The sequence below is a fragment of the Calidris pugnax genome, unplaced genomic scaffold (assembly GCF_001431845.1).
Source record: "Calidris pugnax isolate Ruff unplaced genomic scaffold, ASM143184v1 scaffold67, whole genome shotgun sequence".
Taxonomy (NCBI): domain Eukaryota; kingdom Metazoa; phylum Chordata; class Aves; order Charadriiformes; family Scolopacidae; genus Calidris; species Calidris pugnax.
The window spans coordinates 154,233-177,904 of record NW_015090779.1 but is presented as its reverse complement, the minus strand read 5'-3'; the positions used below and the strand labels follow the sequence as shown (position 1 = coordinate 177,904).

The 23,672-nt window shown below is 37.0% G+C and overlaps 1 protein-coding gene across 2 annotated transcripts in view; it reads right to left on the bottom strand.

Moving 5' to 3' along the window:
* CORIN (corin, serine peptidase) overlaps window positions 1–23,672 on the bottom strand; it is a 123,563-nt gene that overhangs the window by 31,517 nt on the left and 68,374 nt on the right. For both annotated transcript variants that reach the window (XM_014954314.1, XM_014954305.1), the window contains exons 5-9: window positions 22,984–23,165; window positions 8,519–8,632; window positions 4,313–4,420; window positions 2,639–2,749; window positions 1,587–1,703 (exon numbers count right to left, since the gene is read on the bottom strand). In XM_014954314.1, the coding sequence (XP_014809800.1) occupies window positions 1,587–1,703; window positions 2,639–2,749; window positions 4,313–4,420; window positions 8,519–8,632; window positions 22,984–23,165 (632 nt within the window). The remainder of the gene's footprint in view (window positions 1–1,586; window positions 1,704–2,638; window positions 2,750–4,312; window positions 4,421–8,518; window positions 8,633–22,983; window positions 23,166–23,672) is intronic.

Here is a 23,672-nt window from a genome sequence, read left to right as displayed (position 1 = left end):
GACTTTTGCAAAATCAGTCATTTAATTTACTATTCTGTGCACAGATGTTGAACAGTTTGGATTTTATCTTCTCATCTTGTTTAAAATGGTTTATTGGAACTATTGCTTAGCATTTGTATTGGACCACTGTCCACAAACATTAATCATTCAGTCATAGCATTCTTATACTGGGGACACAGAAGATGCTTGAAGAAACACTTTGTTTCAATGACCTTGACAACAGCCTTGTCCCAAATGGCTCATATTGTAGTCATATCTATTCATAATTATGTGGATTTACTTCCCTTCATACATGTTATATATTGAAGCAATGGGTGTACTATCTTTTGCTCTAGCAATTGACTGTCTTGCTTTACAGGTGCATCTGATCACAAAATGAAAAAACTTTTGACTTCTAAAGCTATCACAAATCTTTACACTAAAATTAATTTTTAAAGTTTGCTCCATTGCCTTCTTAACTCACAGCAGAAGAGTTTCTCAACTCTTTAAAAATCCCTGTGCTTCAGTGCAGCTTCTTTTGCTCCTGTCACAGTCCATGTTGAATCTCTATAAACACACTCCACTCTGTATTTTGAAGGGCTCACAGACCAGCTGTGAGTATATCTGTATTAGATGTCTATTGTCACAAAATGAATGACAGCAGTAATGTTAATAGATGCCATACCTTAAATATCTTTAAGGTATGTAGTGTAGGAGACCATTTTTTCTTATTTGCATATAGATGAAGCAATGGTTATTTGCAGTCCCTATATGTATATACTTGTACTGCTATATAAGGTGCTTGTATCTTTAGATAGGAAAGTGGCAAAGCACAATTTTACCTCAAGTTTCTATACTGATTTCACATATTTACTGTGTTTGTAACAAAACAGGTATTCCTGTTTTGTATTCCAGATCACTTTAGCCCTAACTTCACTGCTAGGCAAATCCAAATTTTTTGATTTATACAGCAGAGTAGTCTTTGTATTAATTGTATGGCCTATTACATTTTCTGTGGTTGCAGAAATCAACAACACACATAAGAAATGCAAAAGTTCAAACAAGAATTCTTCCTGGCTTTTACACGGACTCTGCAATGAACTGAAGAGGAATAATTCAAATGCAGTCTAAATTCTGCCTACATATTCTCTGTGAAAATGCACTTCTCATCTATTTTCCCTTAGTCACACTAAATCATTAGTTTACTTATGAAAACGTCCTTTCTCTGACTCCCAAGTTCTGATGAAAAAAAGATTTTCATGAGAAAATTCCTCCTCAAATGAGACCAATTCCCATGAGAGCAGCTTCTAATTGCTGGACACAATGGGAATATGCATAAATTTATTTCAGATAACAGCTAATCATGTCAGATAACCAAACAGTATGCAAAGTATCACCTCCATTTCTTTAACTTTTTATATTTTTAAGGACTAATAAAACTCTGCTTACAACTTCCTGTGCGAAACCAGACACCAACCAGCCTTAGCAAGTGTTACTTAAAAGGCCAAGAGAGTAAATTTGTCAGACTGTTTTTGCTAAAGGCACTTCAGAATAAAAGCAGTCAATGGTAGGTTCGGTAAGAAGAGTAAAATGAGGGATATCCTTACTTTCACTGCAGTTTTCTTCATCACTTCCATCTTTACAGTCATTATCTCCATCACACTGGAATGCACTAGGAATGCACTGCCCATTTCTGCACTCCACCAGACCCTGACTATGACATGCTAGAGAAAAAAAAAACAAAAAAAAAGATTATATTCTTATCAATTTAGGTTAATCAAAGGCTTAATTATTTTTGAACATCATCTTGAAGTTATTTTAGGAGGAGCAGATAACACTGCTTAGCACTGAAGGTCACTAGATATTTTTCATTGTATGTAAGCAATGTTTTCAATAGCCTACAGCTGTGCTGATCTTTAACCACAGGGACTGAAACTATATATGTCAGGTATTAACAACAGAGATGAAAGTTCAGCTTTTCCAAGAAAAAAGCCCTATCATTTTTACTCATATAAAAATTGTCGCCTTTTCTTTGCCCATTTACTTACATTCCTTTATTCAGATTAGGCTCTTAGATTTCAGGCAAAGTTGTAGGGTAGTGGTTGCAAGGTCAAGCGCTGAACAACAGCAAGAGTCAAAGCATCATAAGTGTATGTCTTATGAGAACCTTGATCTCATTAAAACATGTGCCAGTTCTCCAAGACTTGATTTTGCAACCTCAGCAATATACTAGGGTAGTTGTTTTGCAGATATACACCGTCATCATTGGAGCAGACACAAGTCCAACTCTGACAAGGTGTGATAGGTCACATACAGACAGCAGAAAGCTGTCACAAACTTAGAACACCAACAGTTTAAGAGGTTATATAAATTCATTCATTACTCTTTAGTGGGAACATTGCAATTAACAAAAAGCTAATTCTGTAATTAACAAGAAGCTGAAACACAAAGCAATGCTGGTACTTCTCAACAGTGCCAACAAATGTTTAATTTGCTGCAGCTGTCTTCCAGAAGGGACATTTGTCAAGTGCAAACTTGGGAACCAAATAAGCGTATAGTTTTGTCTTACAGGTAATAAGTAAGTATACTACTTATCTTACATTTTCTTTTTTATTTTTAAAGAAAGAAACACAATAATTTAGAGATTAAGGGAACTTACAGCAATTGTTTTCATCTGATTTGTCTATACAGTCATGGTCACCATCACATACCCAGTCAGCTGTTATACATCTCCCATCTCCACACTGATGATGTGTCACTGGATTACAATCTAAATAAAATGCAAATTTGAGGAGAAAAAAAAGGATGGTAAATTCCATTTATATTATTGATCAATTTTTATATAGCCTGTAAGGTAATCATTCAGAGATTTTCTGTACCTGCAGATTTTTTTGCAAATGGTAGCTATATATATTCTGAATTCTATTGCCTATACAGATAGAGATGCACTCATTCCTTCTTTCAGGTGCACAGTTGTTTCTGTTTTCAAATAAACAAGTTTCTAGGATTTTTTAAGCAGATTAAAAGATCCTCTGGCTTCCCACTCTCATGCAACGATTTTCAGGTAACCAATGTTTTCATTTGCCATCAATCATTCCCTACATTTACCTTTTCACTAAGAAGTAAAAAAAAAAATAAAAAAAAAATACATATTTCTCAACTGCCGTATTTGGCACTTAATCAGAAACTGTATTTTTTTCATATGCTCAGAAGTTTCCATAAGAATGATCTACAAAGGAACTATTCCAATCTTCCTCTTACTCTTTCTACCCGAATGCTTCCACAAATAAAGAAAAGCGTTCTGTTGAGCAGGCTGACTTTACACCAAAATAAACAGGGAGCACAGACACAGTCCAGTCTGCCAAATCTGCTATGGAACCCATTTAAAGCCTGTAAAAAAACAGTTAGATCTTAAATTTTATATAGAAAAAACTGGCTCAAGATAGGAATGGCAGGAGTCAGATTAATGTTTAAAAAAGTCTTATAGCAAAGATGTTTTATGAAAAAAAAACACAAAACAACCAAAATTGACAAAAAGTAAGGAAAGATCTTAGAGTATGCCTAATTTAAGTATGTTTAATTTGCAGAAGAAATATAAAACAAATCTGAGAATAAGTTGTGCCTTGATTATTGCTTTTGAGATTCTCTGTGCTTCTCCTTAGAAAAACAAAACAAAAAAAAAGTGAGAAATAATATTTTAATGTTTAAATATTGATTTTAGAGCACTTTTTTCAGGTATAGTACCAGGAATAAAAGTTAGAAAAAAATACAGCTTTCAAAGTTTTCCAATACTTACATGTGAAGATTATTCTTTCTTAGGGAAAAATTCCTTTTTTTTTTTCTTTTGAAAGTTAAGTGTAGGTAGAAAGACAAGTATAAGGAGGCAGAACATAAAAAGCTGATTGAAAACAGAATTTGAAAGAAACAGAATTTGTTCATCAAAACATACCAGTTCACTGTGAAGCGTATGTAAAATCAGTTCAGCTACAAAACAGATGGCATCACCAGTCCGTAGCCTGTTACAGTTTGCTTTAATCTCAGTTACAATCAGCAAAGTTTGCAAGAAAGCAACCATAACATCTTGCATTAATTTAAAACAAATTTTAATCAGAATATTTCTTAAAAATACCACTACCTTCAAAATTTGGATTAACCCAGAACTCTCCTTTAAATCTTTTCAAATTGCATATAGAATTTGTGAGCTGTTTTTACTTTGCCTCAAAAGAATAATAGCAGGGTCTATTACTGTTTTAGTATTTTAAGGGAAAAGATCGCCGTCTTAAGCAATACTGCTATCTTAAAGACTTCAGAAAAGCATAAAACTTTTATTTACCGCAGTTTTGTTCATCACTAAGGTCTCCACAGTCATCATAGCCATCACAAACAAAGGTATAATTTAGGCATTTTCCCGTGTTGCAACGAAATACATCATCACTGCAATCTACAAAACAGATTTTTGTAAAATGTTAAGATGGAACATTCCTATCAACTATGAACACTGGAATGTAGTGACTAAAAGAAGATTAATTAAAGATACTGCACAATTTACAGGTCTGCTATAATCCTCAATGTGTACCAGTTTATTAGAATCTTATATGGAAGAACAAGAAAAATTAAAAGCAATTTTTAGACATTTTTACTCTGTTCTTAGCAATTGCTTTTTTGATCAATACTAGGATAAAGCGCTCTGGTTACATATATGGACCAAAATGTTTAATTAAGTTATACGCATGAAGTTCTCAAGAAGGGTTGTGGGTTCCATTGGATAGATTAGTAGGACAATCTTGAGCAGCTGCTGTGGATATTAGGTACAGCTGAAGCTTCTAACAGCAAAATCACAATCCCCAGACCCCCCTTTTGAGGCAGCCTTTGATATTACAGTGGTTTCAAATGAACTTTATCTTTTACAAAGTTTTGAGCTCAGAATCTGGCCTCATGCCATCTCATCAAGGAATTTTTAGCCCTGTCAGCCCTAAGTGGGTTTAACTTTTCAGGCCTTCAGTGACGTCCTGATAAATATTCCTTGGGTATATCCAAAATGGTTGAACAATATCAGGTTTACTAAAAACCTGGAATCTACAGTGTAGTTAGGAAAAGGAGAAGAAGAGTAATTAGGGTTAGTGGTATTTGGTCCCATTAGTAATAACTTTTGATTAAAAAACACACAATTGGGTAGTGGTTGACCAACTTTCACTGCCTTCCTCTAGGCTTTTCCTCCACATCTGGCTTTTCCAGGGAGAATGTCGGGACATATAAAACAGCTGGGTAAATAATGTCTCCTTCCTGTTGAAGCTATGCCACTGGAACCAAGGAAGATCTTTGTGCCCTTTACTGGGATATGTGGGCATTTTAAATGAGCTCTTTCTTGGACAACATACAGAAAGGCTCCAAGACCAGGGACTTCAGCACAAATCTCTCCCCTTAGCTGAGATGTTCAACCACTAACAACAGAATCATGCCATCGCTTGCTTCTCTTGTCTTGGCATGTGTCTCCTGTGTTCATGATTGCACAGTGGTCCCACGTTGGAAGAAGGGTGTCCTTCTAAGTATATTGCACACTGAAAGGCACAGCACTCTCCCAGAAGGTGCAGTGGAGTTTCTATCCCTCCAGCTCAATGTCAGCCAAGTGTTCCACCTCCTAGGTGAGTGCTCTAGCTTTCAGTTTCTCAAGGCGTTACCAACCTCAACTCTAGAACTTGAACATGAATCACTTCTTCCCCTTCCCACACCAAAGTATTCGTGCTCTCTGTGAGTTTTACATCATCTTAGAAAGTCCAAACATAATTTATAGCACAATGTGAAGGACAATGCTTCAGGACATAAAGTAAAATAATATGGCTGTGCCATGAGCTTTGTAGTCAATAATTAATTTAGCTTTAAAAGAACAAAAGGCATGAAACAGTAAATACCAAAAACCCCAAACTAAATGAAAATATTTAAGTTCTAGTTTCATGCAAGCAGAACAATAGCCAGCTGAGAGTAAAACTCTAAACGTTACTTGTTTTGAGTATGCAACAGTGTGCAGTACTCTGGCAACCTTTATCCTTATTGTTCAGCTTGTAACTCCGACAGTTTCTATGCTTCCACTGCTCCTCACGCAAATGAAACAAAGCTGTCTTTTTCTATGTCGTTTCCTCTGGATAAGTTCCTCTGGTTTAATTTCCATCCATACCCCCTTTCCTGTTTATATTCATACCTCAGTAGCTGCAGCAGTGTTCTTTAGGGTATGGCAGCTCTCAGGCCCACACAGACAGGGCAAACAAAAAGAATACAAACTGCCTTAGAAGGAAATAAGATTCACTTACGAAAATCTAACAGGCTTAACACACATTTTCTTCAAGATATTGGCAATAATCTATAGTACAGGGTAGCTAGTTATTTCCATCAGAATAAGATGAACACTTTGCAGCTGCCATTTGTAAAAGGCTTAACAAATTTTGCTAATGATGAGACAAGCACAGTTTTCATAAAATTAAATACAAACTCCTATTCTGTACTCCACTAAACATGAATAAAGCCTGGTCAGTCTTTTGCATTCAGCAACCCTTTGATCTCTGCTCATGCATACCCTGTTTTCACCACTTCACTACTGCACTGTGTGTCCTTCTGACTGTGTATCACCTCAGCCCAACACTCTAGGTCATTTTAGGAGTGCTACATTTTATAAAGATACACCTGCAGACTCAATGTACAAATTCGGTGACTTCTTAGGAGTAAATAAGACCCTAATTCAACAAGATGGTCTATTCTGGAGTGTGGCATGCAGCGGTGCATGTGTGTAAACGTTTTCTTTTTATTTTATTACTAAAGAGGTAATTATTAGGATCTTGTTCGCCCACTGTGAAAGAGAAGTATGACTGAGAAAGTCACATGAGGAGAAAGAGGAGGCAAATGTACGTATTGGGGAGGTATAAGCACAGCCAGAGAGCCTGTTGCATTTGGTACGTTGCATGTAAAACTTGGTCACCAGGATACTTCAACACTTCCAAGTTTTGGCACTGGGAACTCATACATTCGTAGAGCAGCATTACAGGTTCTTTCCTGTTCATATTCCTCTGGGATAGCTGGCTGAGCTGAAATTCTGATTCCTCAGCTGGTACCTTCCATTGCACAAAGTCACAGAGCAAATGGTATAAGCAATATGGTGAAATCCTAAATATCGATTTTCAGCTGTAGCTGTGTAAAAAGCCACACTGCTAAGTAAATTAAACTATACTTTCAAAAAGAGGGCCTAACTATTGTCTGCATACTTATTATGGACCCTCAAAGAGAAGAAGAGAAAAACACATGTCAACAGCCAGGAGTAGAAAAGTGATTGCACCATGAGATCAATTTCTTGATGCAGAATCCTGAATGTAGATTCTAGAAAGAACTACTTATATGGAAAAGATTAAATCCAGATAAGTCTACATTTCATAATGTATATAATAATCAACATTAAAACTAAGGAGGCACAGCTGTAAGATTCACTCATGTAACATTTACATCATTTAGTTTCAAAAGCACGTAGCCCATTTAAAATATCTGCTTAAAATCAGACAAATCATGCATCAGAAGTTTCTGTTTCTCTCAGTTGATTCTCCATACTGCCAGTTTAGACATTTAGCTCAGATAAAGTCACCTGCACAGGAACAGACAACTCCCTCCTTCATAACTAAAAAACAGAGACATCTCTCCAGGCTGGTAGCATCTAAAACAAATATAAGAATTCGTGTATTTTGGGACTGCAGATGGGGGAAGTTTTGACAGGAATCTGGACATCCCAGGAAAATGCCTCTGGGTACAATTACATTTTTAAATCTGGAATCATGAACCAAACCATAAGCAATGGTATAAGCTTATCTCATCACCTCATCTTGCCATAGAAAGAGTTGATCACAGCATTACAAAGCACAAATCAATGCACCCAACAGGTTACTGAAATTGGCACTGAAGCAAAAAAATAAAGATGGGGAAGAAAATATAGAGATGGATAAAAGAAATATCAAGATTAGCATGAATTAAATATGAAAGGAAATATGTGTGTGCATGAAGGCATCAGAAGCAAGAGTAGAACAAGACTTAAAGGAATGTTATATGTTAATTGCTACAAAGCACTGTAAGTGTGACTTCATTTAAATGATTAAGCAGCTAGAAGATGAATAAGAACCTGACCTAAAGATAAGTTCCAGTGCTTGATAACCCTTTTGGTGCAGAAATTGTTCCTAATATCCAATTCTAAACCTCTTAAATCACTAATAAGAACAAATCTTTTGAGATGAGTCTAAACTGTGCAGTCTGGAACTCAACCCCAGGTCTGACATTTTCCAAAGTCAAAATGCACAGGATTGGTTTGTGATATTGTGTCCTACTATAGTCCCTACAGTCATTGTTCCATATTTCAATAATACATTTAATGGTAACTGAGAGAGTCCAAACATAAATACGTGCAAATACTATGCAAAGCTCCTATTCTGTACCAATAGTTGTCTTTAGTTTTTAGATTTCCTTGGATGGATTCACTGCTTCAATGGAACACTGCAAGGTTTAAGAAACTTACTGCAATGGACCTCATCACTCCAATCATCACAGTCATTGTAGCCATTACACTGGAGTTTTCCTGGGATACAGATCCCACTGGCACACAAGAAACTCTCCTCTCCTCCACACAGTGCTGGAAAAGAAAATAAATAATGCGTGTTAAAGTTTTCGGGGTAAGAAGAAATAAACAGAAATGAAAGACAGTCAGAACAATGGGTCTTAATTGAAGCAACAAACCCCAAATTAATCAAATTCAAGCACATCCAAACTGACATTTTCATCTAATTTTTTTATTTCGAAAAGAGATATCTAAGCTGAGTTAATCAGGAAGGTTCAATCTATCTGCCATGGTTTAGGTTGGACTGGCCACTGACACAAACAACAGATGCTCTCCCCCACCTCTCATTACTTCTAAAAAGCAGCTACACAAAGTAACTGTTAAAAACTGACCTTAGGATGCGATTAAACAAGTTCTTTTTTTCAATTAAATAGACGAGTTGGATTAAATATACAACTAAAGTTACTATAGATGGATCTTCCCAGCCTGGGTGTTCAGGCAAAAGATTACCAGACTTATCAGTGTCATACTACAGACGTCTTTCTAGAAGATAAGGGCTTCTCAGACATTCTTGTAACTCCCTGAACACTGGAAGACAGTCATCGTTGCTATTGGTATATGTGGGGAATTGATACACCTAAAGAGTCAAAAAAACTCTAGAACTTTAGGCATCCCACTGGAGATACCTTGCAGGGCCACTATATTCAGAAGGAGGGAACTCATAACACCTTCCCATTCAAGTCCTTCAAGGCACTTAAATTATAAACATACAGATCACCATTAATTTGTTTACATCTTAGTCCACCCAACAGAAACCCAACTTCCAAATCTTTGCTTTAAGAAACATTAGCTGAGAGAAATCCCTGTAAAACATACAGATGGGAAAAGATATAAAATTAAAATTACATGGGGATGCAAAGTAAAGGTGTCGAGAAGAAAAGCAAATATTCAGCACAGAACCTAGTTGACGGATTTTGTGGCTGTGATTTTTCAAAAGCCACAGTTAACCGTCAGGCTACTCAACAAAGCTAAACAAAACAGAAAGTTTCACCTCCGGTAAAAAATCAACAAAATACCCCCTATAACTTTACTTCAAGGATACATATCTGAAATGAGAAATAACTTTCAGAGATGGAGAAAAAAAATCCTGATACTTTGCCAGTGTAAAGTTATTAAATGTATCCATGTGTGAGAACAGCAAGTTCAAACAATGAAATCTCATGAAAGTTCAAAATTCTACTCATAGAAATTCCATTCTAATTCAAACTTTGCATCCAAGTTTGCCACAAATAAATATCTCTAACAGTAGCTTTCAAATTTTACCAGGTATGAAAAAACAGAATCTCTTCCTCCATTAAAGCCATTTTGCACCTGATCACAACATAGCTCCATATTTCACATTTTAAAATGCCTAAATATGCACTTTTCCTATTCTTACAGGAAATTCAGTTCATATTTCTTCTCCCTTTATTCTCTGAACCTGATGCTTAATGAAGTCTGGAAAGTATATATCTATAATCTGTATCTCAAAAGAAAAAAAATGCATATCGAGTATTCTCACCATAATTTTGTATTCCTCATAACATGTCTAACCAAAAAGCATATTCATGCAGAATACAGTTAAAAATTAAACTAAGGAATTTAGGAATTAAATTGAGGAAAAACAACCAAATATCTAGTGATATAATTTTTTAGGAGCATGAGATTTTATGGCCTCAGTGTTGCACTGCAGTAAATGATAGCACAAAAGTAATACACTAGATTTCAGATGAAGCCATTCACAAATCAATGACTACGATGATGTTTATGTCAACATCCTACTTGGTGCTTCACTTAGCAGAATTCCTAGTATAAGGAATTATCCTTAACAGTGAAGACTTAACCACAATATTGTGTTGATTAAGCACATTCTTAAGCAAATGAAAATTGAGCTTAAGTGAAAAAAGATCAAGCCTAAGCTCACACACTGCTAACGTCCCATTTAAACTCCTCTTTCTGGAGCCAAGACTTCACTTACAAAAGGAGGGAAAGTTCTTTTTAATTTCTTCCAACTAAACAGTCTGTCATGAAGTAACTCAGAGCATACAAGTAATCTCATTTTATATGTCTTCAGAAGAATAGAAATATAAAAATGAAACAAAATGGAAAGCAAAGTGGTGCTGATGAAATCTGGCAGTTTCACAAAGCATGCAGATACAATTTAAGGATATAAAAGATGAAAGGTAGAAAGAGATGAGGAACATGAACCGATAAATGTTGACTCTCCATGCTGCTACATTGATTTTTATCTGCTTTATTTGTTCGTTAAGCGATACTGTTTCATAGAATTTCAGGAATTCATTATTTAGTGATGTATCTTTTGAATTTAATAAGTGTATCATGAAAGAAAACTTGATGGAAACTTCTTTTCTTCATATCTCAAGCACATGACTTTTACCTGACAGTGCTTTTGCCTGCAGGGTAGCAAGTGTAATGCCTCTGTTTTCTCCACATGTGAAAAGCTGAAGGAGGCCCAAGTGATTTGTCCAATGACAAACAAGGAATCAGGTGAATAATTCAAAGTGGTTTATAGAAGTGTATCCCTAAAAATCTAAACCTAAACCAGAAAAATAAAATAGGTTATCTCCCTATTCTGACAAAGTAAGCCTCTTACTTCTTGAAGCATGCTGGTCTTCGCAACAGTCTCTCATCAGGAATTCTGGCTGTTGGTGGGAGACCAGTATCCTTCAGCCCTGCTATTGCCTTCTCTTTGGCAAGGGACACTTTGTCAGTCTCTGTGTTACTCCAATACCTTTCTCTCTTCTCACTCTCTCAAAGCACTTCCAATGATGACTTCTAGACCTAGACTTGAGATCTCCATGGTTTTGTACTATTCTTCAGTTGTGTTGGGTTTATTTTTATTGCTGTCCTTAATCCACCACTACCAGGTACAAGCTTCATCCTAGAATACAGCTTTTTGCCATTCTTGAATCCACCAGGGTAACCTACCCATAGTGACTGTCAGAATCATGAGTGGACAAATGGGCCTTGCCTTGAATGGCCTTGCATGACCCCGACCAACCTCAGCTGGGGCCTCCAACCCACACCCTGCCCATGGGCTCAAGCCCTGCCTGAGCACTGCTGTAGGTACAGCTCCACCTCCTAGATGGATCCCTCATATATACACCACAGCTGGTCTGCAGCCATAACTTTGGCCCTGGTTCCTAGATCGCTTGGAGCCACATCAGAGGCTTGTCACCAGTCCTGCTGCTGGTCGCACAACCTGACTGGTCTCTCTACTTGGACTCTGGACCTGGTTCACCACTTTGCCATATCTGGGGCCAGCTCTGCCTGCTGCATGGAGGCTCTGCATCCCAGCCCAGCCTGACCTCAGCTCCCAGCTTGCCTGCCTGGAGGGAGCAGGCCCACTCCCTCATCTGCTGGTGACACCTCAGGTCCTTGGTCAGGTTCCAGCAGGCTGATTGCTCAGCCTGGCTCCTCATGGTGCCTTATTTCTGTTAGTCTGATGCTACCTGGCAGTCAAAGACGTATCTCAAGTTCCAACAGCATTTTGATGCCTCTGGCCAGCTATATTAGAAAAATAATGTGATATCGACAGGCATCCTTTGTTCTCCATTATTCTTTCAGTTATCCCAAATGCCACCTCTGCCTTTCCACGACTTCACAGTATACGTGGAAAGACATCTTTCACTGCAAAACCAGTGCGGCCACTGTCCCTGCGCAGTGTGTTAGGTGTGCCACCATTCGCAAAGAAAGCATTCATTTCCTTCAAAACTAGGCTTTCCTGAGCACCCTACAAATAACCCAACTCCTAGATGATAGAATATTAGTAACTGGTTTGTTCCCTTCATTAAAAGTGAACATTCATGTTGTCACATCTAGAAGGGCTGATTTAGGTTTTCAGTAGGGTGCAAATCACCTTCTGTTATTGGTATATTATCATTTTCACAGTTGCAAAGTATTATCTATCACTCATGGTAACTGCTCTTAAACCTGAGGGAAATCCAAATCCCTCATTTTAAGGAAAATCCCACTTACAAATACAGCTAATATTCTGTTACACAGTAGAAGTCTCCATCATCATTTTCCCTTAAATTCTTTCGTTTCTGTTTTCTGATTTATAAAAAAATCCCCCATTATTTTGTGGTTGAGGAGCAGACAGAAAATTTCTTCAAAAAACTCATTACTTTCTCTAGTAAAATTGAATTTCACGCCTTGTCATATTAAATATCATAAACTTGACTTGATTTTTAATAGTGAGAAAAATCAGCCGCTTTCAAATACATATGTAATCTTATTTGTTAAAAATCAGCTCATTTATAAAAGCACTGTGAAGAAACACCAGAAAAAAAAAAAAAGCTGAGGCAAGGCAAGATGTTCATATAAGGAATAAGGAATCTTTTATGTGTTCCAGAGATAAAGGCTCTCTTCCCAGCTGTGCTGCAAACTTTTTGCATCACCTTGGACAATTCAGGCAATCTGTGCCTTAGCTCTCTACCTATAAAAAGATGAAAAAACTTCTCTGTTTTCTGGGGCTCTTTGAGGAGAAAAATTACTAGCCACAGTACTACAAAGTTAATGCTGCAGGAGTCTTATGAACTTATTTTCACACTGACAAATTGATATTCAGGTTTTCCCACAGGGATCAAAATATATTTCTGGGAAACATCAGGATAGCACTCAGAAGAACATCACCGAATGCAAGAAGGTCAAGAGGAAAACCAGAAAGATAAATCTCACTGGAAACAATACCATTTTTGAGACAGAGCAAAGCCACTTAAAACTGCCATCAGTGAATGACCCATTTTTAAAGAACTCAGCAGGCAGTCATGAAAAGACTATTACACCTGTCAAATCTGCCCTTGGGACTAAAGAGGAAGACTTTAATGTGCCTACAAAAACCATAATAATTTCTGCTCAGGATCAGCCTTTCTGTATAGTAACGTGATATTCTTCACAATTTGCCGAGCCAGGAGGTGCCCAGTGGATGCTGCGATGGACCACTGAGCACTGGACACGCCTAAACATGCAGAGTGTGATTTCCAAATATGACAAATAGCTCCAGCTTGTGCTGACAGCAAGTGCAATTAATTATCCAGAATTTCAATTTTATTTGTGATCCTAGCATAGAAGTCCTGTCTATTGCATAATGGCAATTGAAACACACACACACTCAGCACCTTCATTTTTACACTTAACTTTTGGCAGCAGCAGACTATTTTTTCAACATATTTACATGCTTTTCTAAGCCTGAAATATTATTTTATCCCCAAGAAACAGGGAAATCTTAGTCAACAAACACACATCCCCTTGTATGAAAAATGTGTTTGCAATAAAAACTTATGTGAATAATTTCAAAATCTTTTCTCTTATATTCCCAGGTGCATTCTCCACTTGGGCAGCATATGATCTTCATTTGGCAACAAAAACATTATTTTCCAGTTGTGTAATGGGACCATGGTTATTGCAGTGAAAACTACTTATGCAATATATTTTAAAGAATGTTTTCCCAAAATATGTTGGAGACTTTGAAACAAAATTTTTCAACTAGTTTGTGCCACTTAATGTTTGTGCCTCTTAATCAGAAGTAAGGTAGGGCAAAACCATCAGCCCTATCCTTTTGCACACTCTTATAATATGCTCTTCAGTAGGTTCCCTCACTCCCCAGTGTGTGATGGGTTGTTTCCTAACTTCTAACTGGAGAGTTACAGCCTCACCCCTATTCTACCATTTCTGGAAGGGTATTACAAACTGCAAAATATAATATTCTTAACAGCAGTGTAAGATTAGATAGCATTTGCATTCTCATTTTACAAGGGAATAAAAAAATGAAGCACCAAGATAATAAAGTTATAAGAAATAATAAATAGTAACTTCAGTTATCCAATCTAAGACATGTCAGTATGTAATTTTTTTTTCTGAAGAGTAAACGCTGATGTTATTACACATGTTCAAAGAATAGCTCCTGTTACCTCTACTTGTAGCTGCAAGTGTACACTGCAGTTGCAAATAAACCCCAGCTATACAAATGATGAGTCCAGTTAATTGGAAGTGCACAAGGAACAGTTGGGAAAATTTTTATTCCAGTGCCTTGCTCAACATTACACATGGTCTCTGCAACAGAGACAGAGAAAGAATCCCATTCTATATTATAACATCACATTTACTTTATTATGAGCCGATCTTTTTGTTTCTCCATTTCCCTGCTTTATGCATTGCACTTTCCAATTGCTACAATAAGTGAGTCTTACAGGGGGCCCTAGAAACAGTAGCTTTCCTCAGTATGAGACCAGTGTTTATCCCACATACGGCGACGTCAGGTAAAAATAGAATATGGTAACGTAATCAAAAAATTGTAATTCATCATACAAGGAGCTTTAACTGACTCGGAAATCTTACATTCTTCTAACTTGGGCTTTCATGCAATTTCCTGCATATTCAAAAAAGAAAATGGCGTAAATAGAGCAAAAAAAATAAAAATTAAAGGAACCATTTTGATTTTCTTACAGATCTCTGCCATCAGTACAGATCTTCACTGGTACTAAGACTGCAACAATAACGGACTTCTACCTTCTGTGTGAATATGCCTATTTGGCCTGGGAGAACAAAGGTAAAAAACGGGAAGGATATTTATCTGACCATTTTTCCTACAAATCAGAGATCAAAGATTATGGAGTCCCATATTCACTTCTGGGCTGTGAACAAAAGCATGTTCAAGCACTTATAAATCATTCTGACTCTCCCTTCCTACTAGATCTCTGTCTTGTTCTTCTCCTGTCCGTCCTCATTTACATCCCAATCCACTTTTCCATTTCTCCTTAAAGTGAGCATCTTCCTACTCATCTTGTATGCTATATACAAACAAGAGGAAGAATGAAATCAGTTTTCCTTCTCTCAGCTTTAGCGCTCAGCAGCAATCAGAAGGAATTTTAAGAAAAATTAATCTCACCTTCTAATAGGTGATGACTGGATATGTTTGGTCCAGCCAGTGCAGTGTCCAGGGCAAGGAAAGCCCACACACTGTGAACAGCACCTCCAGTGAACGTAACTTCTGCTTCTACCAAGCTCGTGCAAGAAGAGTGTTTCAGAAGAATCTGATCCAAAGATCAGATTTTAATGGAAATTATAAAAGCCTTTTCTTATGATGTAAAACAAACACTTTCATCGAACACTGAATTTCAATATTTGATCTGAAACCTAGAGGATTTAGATATGCAACCATTTATAAGACTTTCTTGAACACAGGCAAACAGCTGCATACTCAGAAATGCTGCGACTGTTTGAAACAAAGTAGCAGCAGAAGAAATAAAGCCTGAAATACATGCCTGAAACAAAAAAATTATGCACCATACCACTCAAATTTGCTAAAATTATTTTAAAAATTTAAAGATGTTATTATAAAGGAATGTGCTGTAAAATGTTAATTATTCATACCTCTGTCAGTACCTCACACATTTATTAATATAATCATGCAAATATTCTCATACCCAAACTCCTGAAGAGGAACAATGTTAGGTAAAAGGAATCCAAAGAAAATGGAAGCAATCCTTGCCAATAGAAAAATCTTGCTTGTTTTAGACCTTTCCCAGAAAGGTTTACAGTCTGAAAAAGCTTCCAAAATCCCTGACTAAACATCATTGGTGGCAAAAAGTGCTTTATGTTACCTGCATCTGGTGAACTATCAGAAGTGTCTCTCAGGAGCCAAGACCATTTATGCGCTGTACTTCCCAGCTAGATTACTGGAATGCCATCTATAGATATGTGGGCACTTCCCTGGAAAGCTGCAGATGGCACAGACTGAAATAAACACATTATTCTACCATTCTCAAAATTGATATCCGGTTGCATTTCAAGGTATAGCAGCAGATAAAGCACTGTATGTCTGTGAAAATGACCATGAAAAGGGCTCATAATTTTTTTTCCAAGTGAAGAGGAGGCAACATTCACTGTCTAGTGCTACAAAAGAACTAGGAGATACCAAATAAAATTGCCTTTTAAACAACCAAAAAGTGGTACTCATCACACAACGCACAGATCAGCTGTAACAGGATACTATACATGCTAAAATGTATATAGATTCATGAAATGAAGGGACAAATTAATAGAACAAAACTCTATGGTGGGTCACAAATTACAAAAAAGTCCTTGAATCTCAAACAGATGGACAATGCAGGAGTATTTTGGAAAAGCATTGCCACATAGTCCTGCCTTGCTCTCCTATTCTTCTCTGGGCATCTGATTTTGGCAGCTTTTGGAGTCAACATTACAAGAAAGACGGACTTTTCATTTGACTCAATACAGTCACAATAGCACAGTGGGACACAGAGGAATCTCTGTATTCTCTTGCCTGAAAATTTTCATCACCTGACCCCCATACCATATGTACCCTGAGGTATAGGGTATGCATCTTGTAGCTGTCAATTCTAGAAAGTTTTGATATTAGGATCACGATCACAGAATTGGAAAAGCTTGCAACTCCTTCCCCTCAAGAAACTGTCCATTTCTCTATTTCTTTATGATGCAAAACACTGTGGGAGAAGGAACACAAAAGATCTTTCTCTTCCACTCAAGTGAAGTGGTGTAAGAAGGCCACATAGGAAACTCCAAGCTGGAAAAGAAACAGGCAAAGAACAGGAAAGACAGCAGAGATAAACTGGGGGAGGGGACAGAATGGAAGAAAAAAAATATCAAAGGACATCATAAAATATAATGCAGAGTCAACAGAAGTAAAGAATGAGTGCTTGGAGGAAATGTTTTTTTCAACTGTGAATGTTTCCTCACATGAAACACCACATCACACCATTTCATCTCCCTCAAAAAATTATTCCACTATTGCTGTTTTTGCAGCTGGTCACTATCAATGTCACACATACACAGATTGTCTTTCTCCTCTTTTTGCTGCATTAAGTGAATGCAAGGGCACAAAACAAACATAATGTCTTCCCAATTTTAAAATCTTTCTCAAATAAATTCTGTATTGGATGTGTATAATCAGTTTCACACTGCCAACAGAAAAATAAATCCCTGGTTGCAACCAGACACTGCCTTCGAATCTCTGGTCAAAGGTATTCCTCAAAGACAATTCTCCAAATTAATACCAGTGTGAAAATTCCTGGAACTGGCAAAAAACAGTATCAGAACAATTTTTATTGGTGTTTTATTCTTGGAACAAAACAAAACCAAGATCTGCATTAGCTAAGCATATTTGTTTGAGACAATTAGTAGTTTCCTTGTATACATTACATTAATTCTCTTGAGTATTTTCGGTATTGTTTCCACTATCACAGCTTATGCAGGACAAGGTAATGTACATTGACAACCACTAGAAGAAAGTTTGAACTGCTTGGCTGAGTTACTGCAAAACTCAAAACTAAACTTGGGTAAAGGCAATGCTATCATAAGAAAGAAGTATTCCTAAAGTCTATAGTTGTGGTGTTACATCTTATAGATACATCTATTAACTATTTGTTGAGCTCCTGTGGTGGCGTCTTCAAACAGCTGAAAGACCTCACTCCAATTATACATGCATTTAGCCCTTGGCCATTGCAGGGCATTTATCAACATGTACCATAATTAATTTCTATGTTTTTGCCAAGAAGAGAGATTACCCAGGTTATCAGCAATGGTCTTCCCTGTTACCAACTGCTATCACTTTTCTAACCAGAATAAACCTAATTAAAATACTGTATCCAACTGAAAAACTGCTGCAATAACCACTGAATTAAAAGTTGACATTTAATGGTCTTACAGAACAGAAAAGTTCTCTGTTACTTATAATTTAATGCTACTTATAATGTCATGTGTTACTTATACACATACGTACTTATTTTTCATTCCTTTTCTTGATTCCTTTTTTTTTTTATTCACTCCTTTTTACAAATTCAAAGTTTAACTACTAATAGAAAGGCATATACATCGGTAGTATATAGGAATTATTAGAATACCCAGAAACCACTACAGCATGGAAAGTCCCTTTCTTACATTGTGAAGAAAAAAACCAAACACAATAAACAAGCAAACAAGGGAAAGAGCAATATTTTTTAAGGAACTAACATAAAGGAAAAAAAAAAAAGTAAGTTAATGTCTCCATTAAATCTGAGTCAGGATCAAAATCCACAACATTCACTCCAATAGGAATGAAACTTCACAGAAGGATTTGCAATAAAGGTACCTAAAAAAATTTACTTTCATGTATTTAACTTTCACTACTTGAAACACTGGAAAAATATTCTGTGGAGAGATAAAGTCTCCTGAGACAAAACTGTAAATTTGTTCTTGGAAAATGATATGAAAAATATTTTCATTATTAGGCACAACTGCTAGCAATGTAAAGACAGTTTCTCACAGGAAAAAATTTCTCATTGGTCTTTGTCATGTAATTTTTTTTACATTTAAGAACTAACAGTATAATAATATCCAACACAGCAATGCAATAAGGTTTATATTTTATATTCAAATTTTAATATACGATGCCTTTCATGTAAATTAAATAGTACTATTTATTACAAATCTCATGGCTATGAAGTGCAGCTCAGGCCTCATGTGCATCATTTTTTATCAGAAGCAGACATTCATAATGCCTCTGTAATAACAATACAAAAGTGAACACTGTCTGACAGTTCCATACTGCTGCTTACATAGTTTTGCTGTACAAAGAGCAGAAGCACCATATTCACTGCTGCTTTTGAAAGCATTTTACCATTCAAATTAACTGAATAATAATTTCAAGGGCTCTTGTGAGAGCTCCATATGTAAATCAGCTCATTGTGTTGCTTCTCATTCAAGCTACTGTGGTTTATTTCTTCACAGTTTTAACAGCATCAGCCATGTTGGCTGGTCAAAGTAAATAAAATGACAGAAAAACACAGTGAGAGTTGAAAGAAATTAAAACAGCTGGAATATTTCTGTGAGTAGGGATATGTACAGCAGCCCCCACAAAGGTTTCTGAGATTTCTCCCCCCGAGAATGTATTACTGGATTCACATAGAATGACTGACTGATGAAGCTTCCTCCTTACTCCCTTACGTGCCCACAACTCATTAGAACTGTGAAACCAGTCCAACCACCCATCTTAAACCTCAACAGCTGGATTCCTGAAACTATTTCCAGAGTAGCTGATTTTCTCAACTGCTGGGTATTCACTTGACACTTGTGTGAAAGGGTAACAACCTGGCTGATACAGCCCTGTCTACAGAACTGCACCTTTTTCTCTGTGACTTCTTTTGTACACTTGGATAGTTTTACTACAATGGCACATGGCTCAGATTTTCCAGTACATCTACGCTCACATCAGGAATGTATGTCATAATAGTTCCTCCATAGTGGTAATGTGCACTCAATTTGCAAAGCCTATGGAGAAAAAAATCTAGACAAAGAGATAAATATCAGGAGTGACACATGAAGAAGTATATATCCACTAGATAATCCCAATTCTAATAAAAATTTTTCAGGAAAGCTGGTAATTGTCCCCAGGATAAACGCTCTGGATTCTAACTAGATCAGTCAAGCACATATTGTCCAACAGAGCTTGGAAAAGTATGTGAGGTTCAAGGACTTTTTGGAGGAGTGATAATTTTCAATTCAGAAAATGTGGAGGATAACAACTATTTAGTCGCAATCAGACAAAAATAAGCAGCGACACTTTTTAGATAAATACAAGAAATAATTAAAGCCCCAAAAGAGAATTACATCATTACACAAAACAAATTATATGCAAGGCATATGTGGGCAGGGATGGTTTCGCTGCATGTAATCTGGAGGCATTAGTCCCCAAAAGAAACCACGAAGTTGAGACATAAGCAGCCATATGCCAAGGACACGCTCTTGGAATTTCCAGGAACTGAGCCCTGTGAAAAGCATGAAGAGTGCTTTGGGCCGAGCGCTAAGTAAAAAGGGATTGGAACAGTGAACCAACCCCTGCTGTTTGGTTCTAATGTGTTCAGAGAAGTAAATTCTTTCAAATATACAAATTTCAGAAAGAAATATTCAACTACAGCATAAATTATTTTTGTAGGAGAAACAGCCTAGTGAACCTGGACCCTTTTCAGTCATATAGTAATCTCATTGGAACCATTCTTTTCAATAAGAAAAGTCAAAATATCTCTATGGTCTATCACTATACATGAAAACTATTCATATTCAAGCATCATGCACAATAGTTCATGAAAAAATGAATTAAAAATGCATTTGTTTTATACAACAGGATGTCAAAACTTCCAATAAGCAGCCTGAATCCCCACAGTCTGCCAGAAAGGGGCAGTGAATCTCACAACTGGCTCTAGATATTTTCCCCTATTGAGAAATGGCAAACTTCCACTGTGTACTTCTATGTAATTTATGCAGTTCACTACCACACAGATGCAAATCCTGCCATACAGATTACAGAAGAATCATCAACTAGGCACTATTCTAATAAACTTCTTCTCTAGCAGTATTAAATACATGATTTCAGCCAGAAGATATTCTGAAACTTGAAAGTTTCAGAAGGCAGCAATCTCTTCTTGCTTGATCTAAAAGTTCAGCTATCTAGATTTTGGTGGGGCTTTTGAACATTTTGGCCAGCTATAGTTTGTCAAAATCTAATAGGCATATTTGTATCACACCTGGTGTTCAGTTTGTGTACCACACGTGCATGAAACCCAGGTCTCTGGTTTTAGAATTCTACCTCATTCTGTACCCAGGAGGACCATGCTCAATTACTGGTATGCTGGTCACTCATTGCTCATTGCTACTTACTCTCATTGTTCAATGTACAAACTTTCACCCTCCCTATGCATTTATGATACAGACTCTTACCTTATTTATTATTTGAAGCTCCCACAAAGACAAAATTATTGTACTCCTAATTCCAATCATGTTCATTAGTATGATGCCAAAGGCATCAACACACATATGGTTACAATATCCTTGTGAACTACAAGGACAGTTTCTTTCTCATTTTACAAAGAGAAGCTGAGGCATGGAAAAAAAATTATGCATTTTTATAATTACTTGTTTATTTGGAGAGATCCATTAGACCAAATTTTTTAGTATATATTGTATGGTTAAAAGCCAGCTCCTAGTGTCTTTCAATACAGCAACTTTGCCCAAAACCCCATAGGAACTCTACAAAAGACTGTTCAGTGTTCCTGGAAAGCATTCAACTGCCTTCAACAAGACACAATCTCTCTTTGTGTATTTCCCCACCTCAGCCATTACAAATGTTCCCACAGGTGAAGGTAAGTATGAACAACAGCATCCTTTACTTCATGATCCCTCAAAACATGCCCTAATAGATAGAGAGAACCCAACTGGTAAAAAGACTTGATCGAATAATTTAAGGCTATATCACTACACATATTCAGAAAGCAAAAGGAGATAACCCAGGATATACAAACAATCTAAATTGCAGCATTATCTAGCATTCAAAGACACACTATATAACCTCACTGATCTTTTAAGGTAGTTTTGAGCATATAAGTCCTTGGTTTTTTTAAACAAAATTGAAAAACAATTTTCATCATATCATTTTTTCTTTTTTATTGCCACCCAGAAAACATTAACAAACTCAGAACCCACAGAGGGATCATACAAGCCTCTGTCACTAAGGCTCATGGGCACATCAACAGTAAAATCTCAGATGCCGGCAAGAGAACTCCAGCAGTGGGGTTAATGAGAAAAAAGAGTCAGGCTCGCTCCTCTCAGGTCTGATCTCACCTAGATTTGGATCCAGAGAACAGAGCAGCAGCTCTGAGGAGGTGGAAGTGCCTTAGAGAGTGGCTGGAAAGCTGTCTGGCAGAAAAGAACCTGGGGCTGATGGTTGACACTTGGCTGAATATGAGCCAGCGCTGTGAGCTGAGGTGGCCAAGAAGGCTAATAGTGTCCTGGCCTGTATCAGAAATAGTGTGGCCAGCAGGACCAAGGCAGTGATTGTCCCCTGTACTCAGCACTGGTGAGGCCCCACCTCGAGTCTTTTCCAACCTAAAATGTTTTTATGATTCTATGAGTGGATGTATACATACCACAATTTTTGGAAAGTTTACCTGTCAATCAGTTCTGGGCTCATTTTACAGCATGGAAGAAGAAGATACACCTGAAATTTGGTTCCTGCCCAAATGACAATCCTGTATTTACTAGAGCTTAGCAAAGAAAAAGTCAGCAAAACATTTCTAAAGGGCATATTACTTTTCTCCTACCTTCTTTCCTTGAAACAGCTCAGATTTTTTGATGCAATCAATAGAAGTCTGAAAAAAATTCAGCCTAAACAATTAAAGCACAGCAAAACTATAACCAACTGACAACCAGATTTTACCACAGTAATGTAAAGAAACATAGTAACAGAACGAGAATTAATAATTTCATCCCAGAGTTTTCCCTACACATTAAAAAAATAAATTATTACACAGGAACTCATGAACATAATGTAACAGTTAAGAATGAAAACATACACTGCCTGCCTCTTTCTTGGTGTGGTGAGAAGCATACCCTTGTCGTGGTGTCATTTTCAGTTTTGTTTTGGAATTGAGAGCACTTCAGGAATTCTGGCCAAGAAGCGTTTACCATACCCAGGACTGGTTCACAGCCTTCTTTTGCTGCCTCACAAAATGTCCTGCAGGGCAAGAGGCCTCGGCTGGAGAAAAGAGACAGAGAACAAAAATGCAAAGGATTATTACTCTACTAGATTGTGAAAACATTTTAAAAAGAGAAAAAAGTGATAATAAACACTTTTGAAGAATTTTACATTCTACAGACCTACACCAAAAATGTGCCAAATCTTCATTATTCCATTAAGGTGACATCAGCTCTGGCTTTCAGGCTGAATTTAAGCCGAAATCAAGCTCAAAACAGTGGGACAGATGCACTCCTGCTGTTTGAACTAACTGAACTTTGGTACAATGGGGGGCTCAGCAAGTAGGCCTAAATGAAGTTAATGCTGTTGCATAAGGCTATCGGTGAGAACTCAGCACCAAACCCCAAATAAACCGTTCAGCTGGAGACTGGGCTGAGAAGCGGCCAAAACTGCATTAACACAGCAGAAAATCTGACTATCAATTGTCCCCTGTACTGTGGTGGTTGGAAGGGACCTCAGAGATCATCGAGTCCAACCACAAAAAAAAACAAACAAAAAAACAAACAA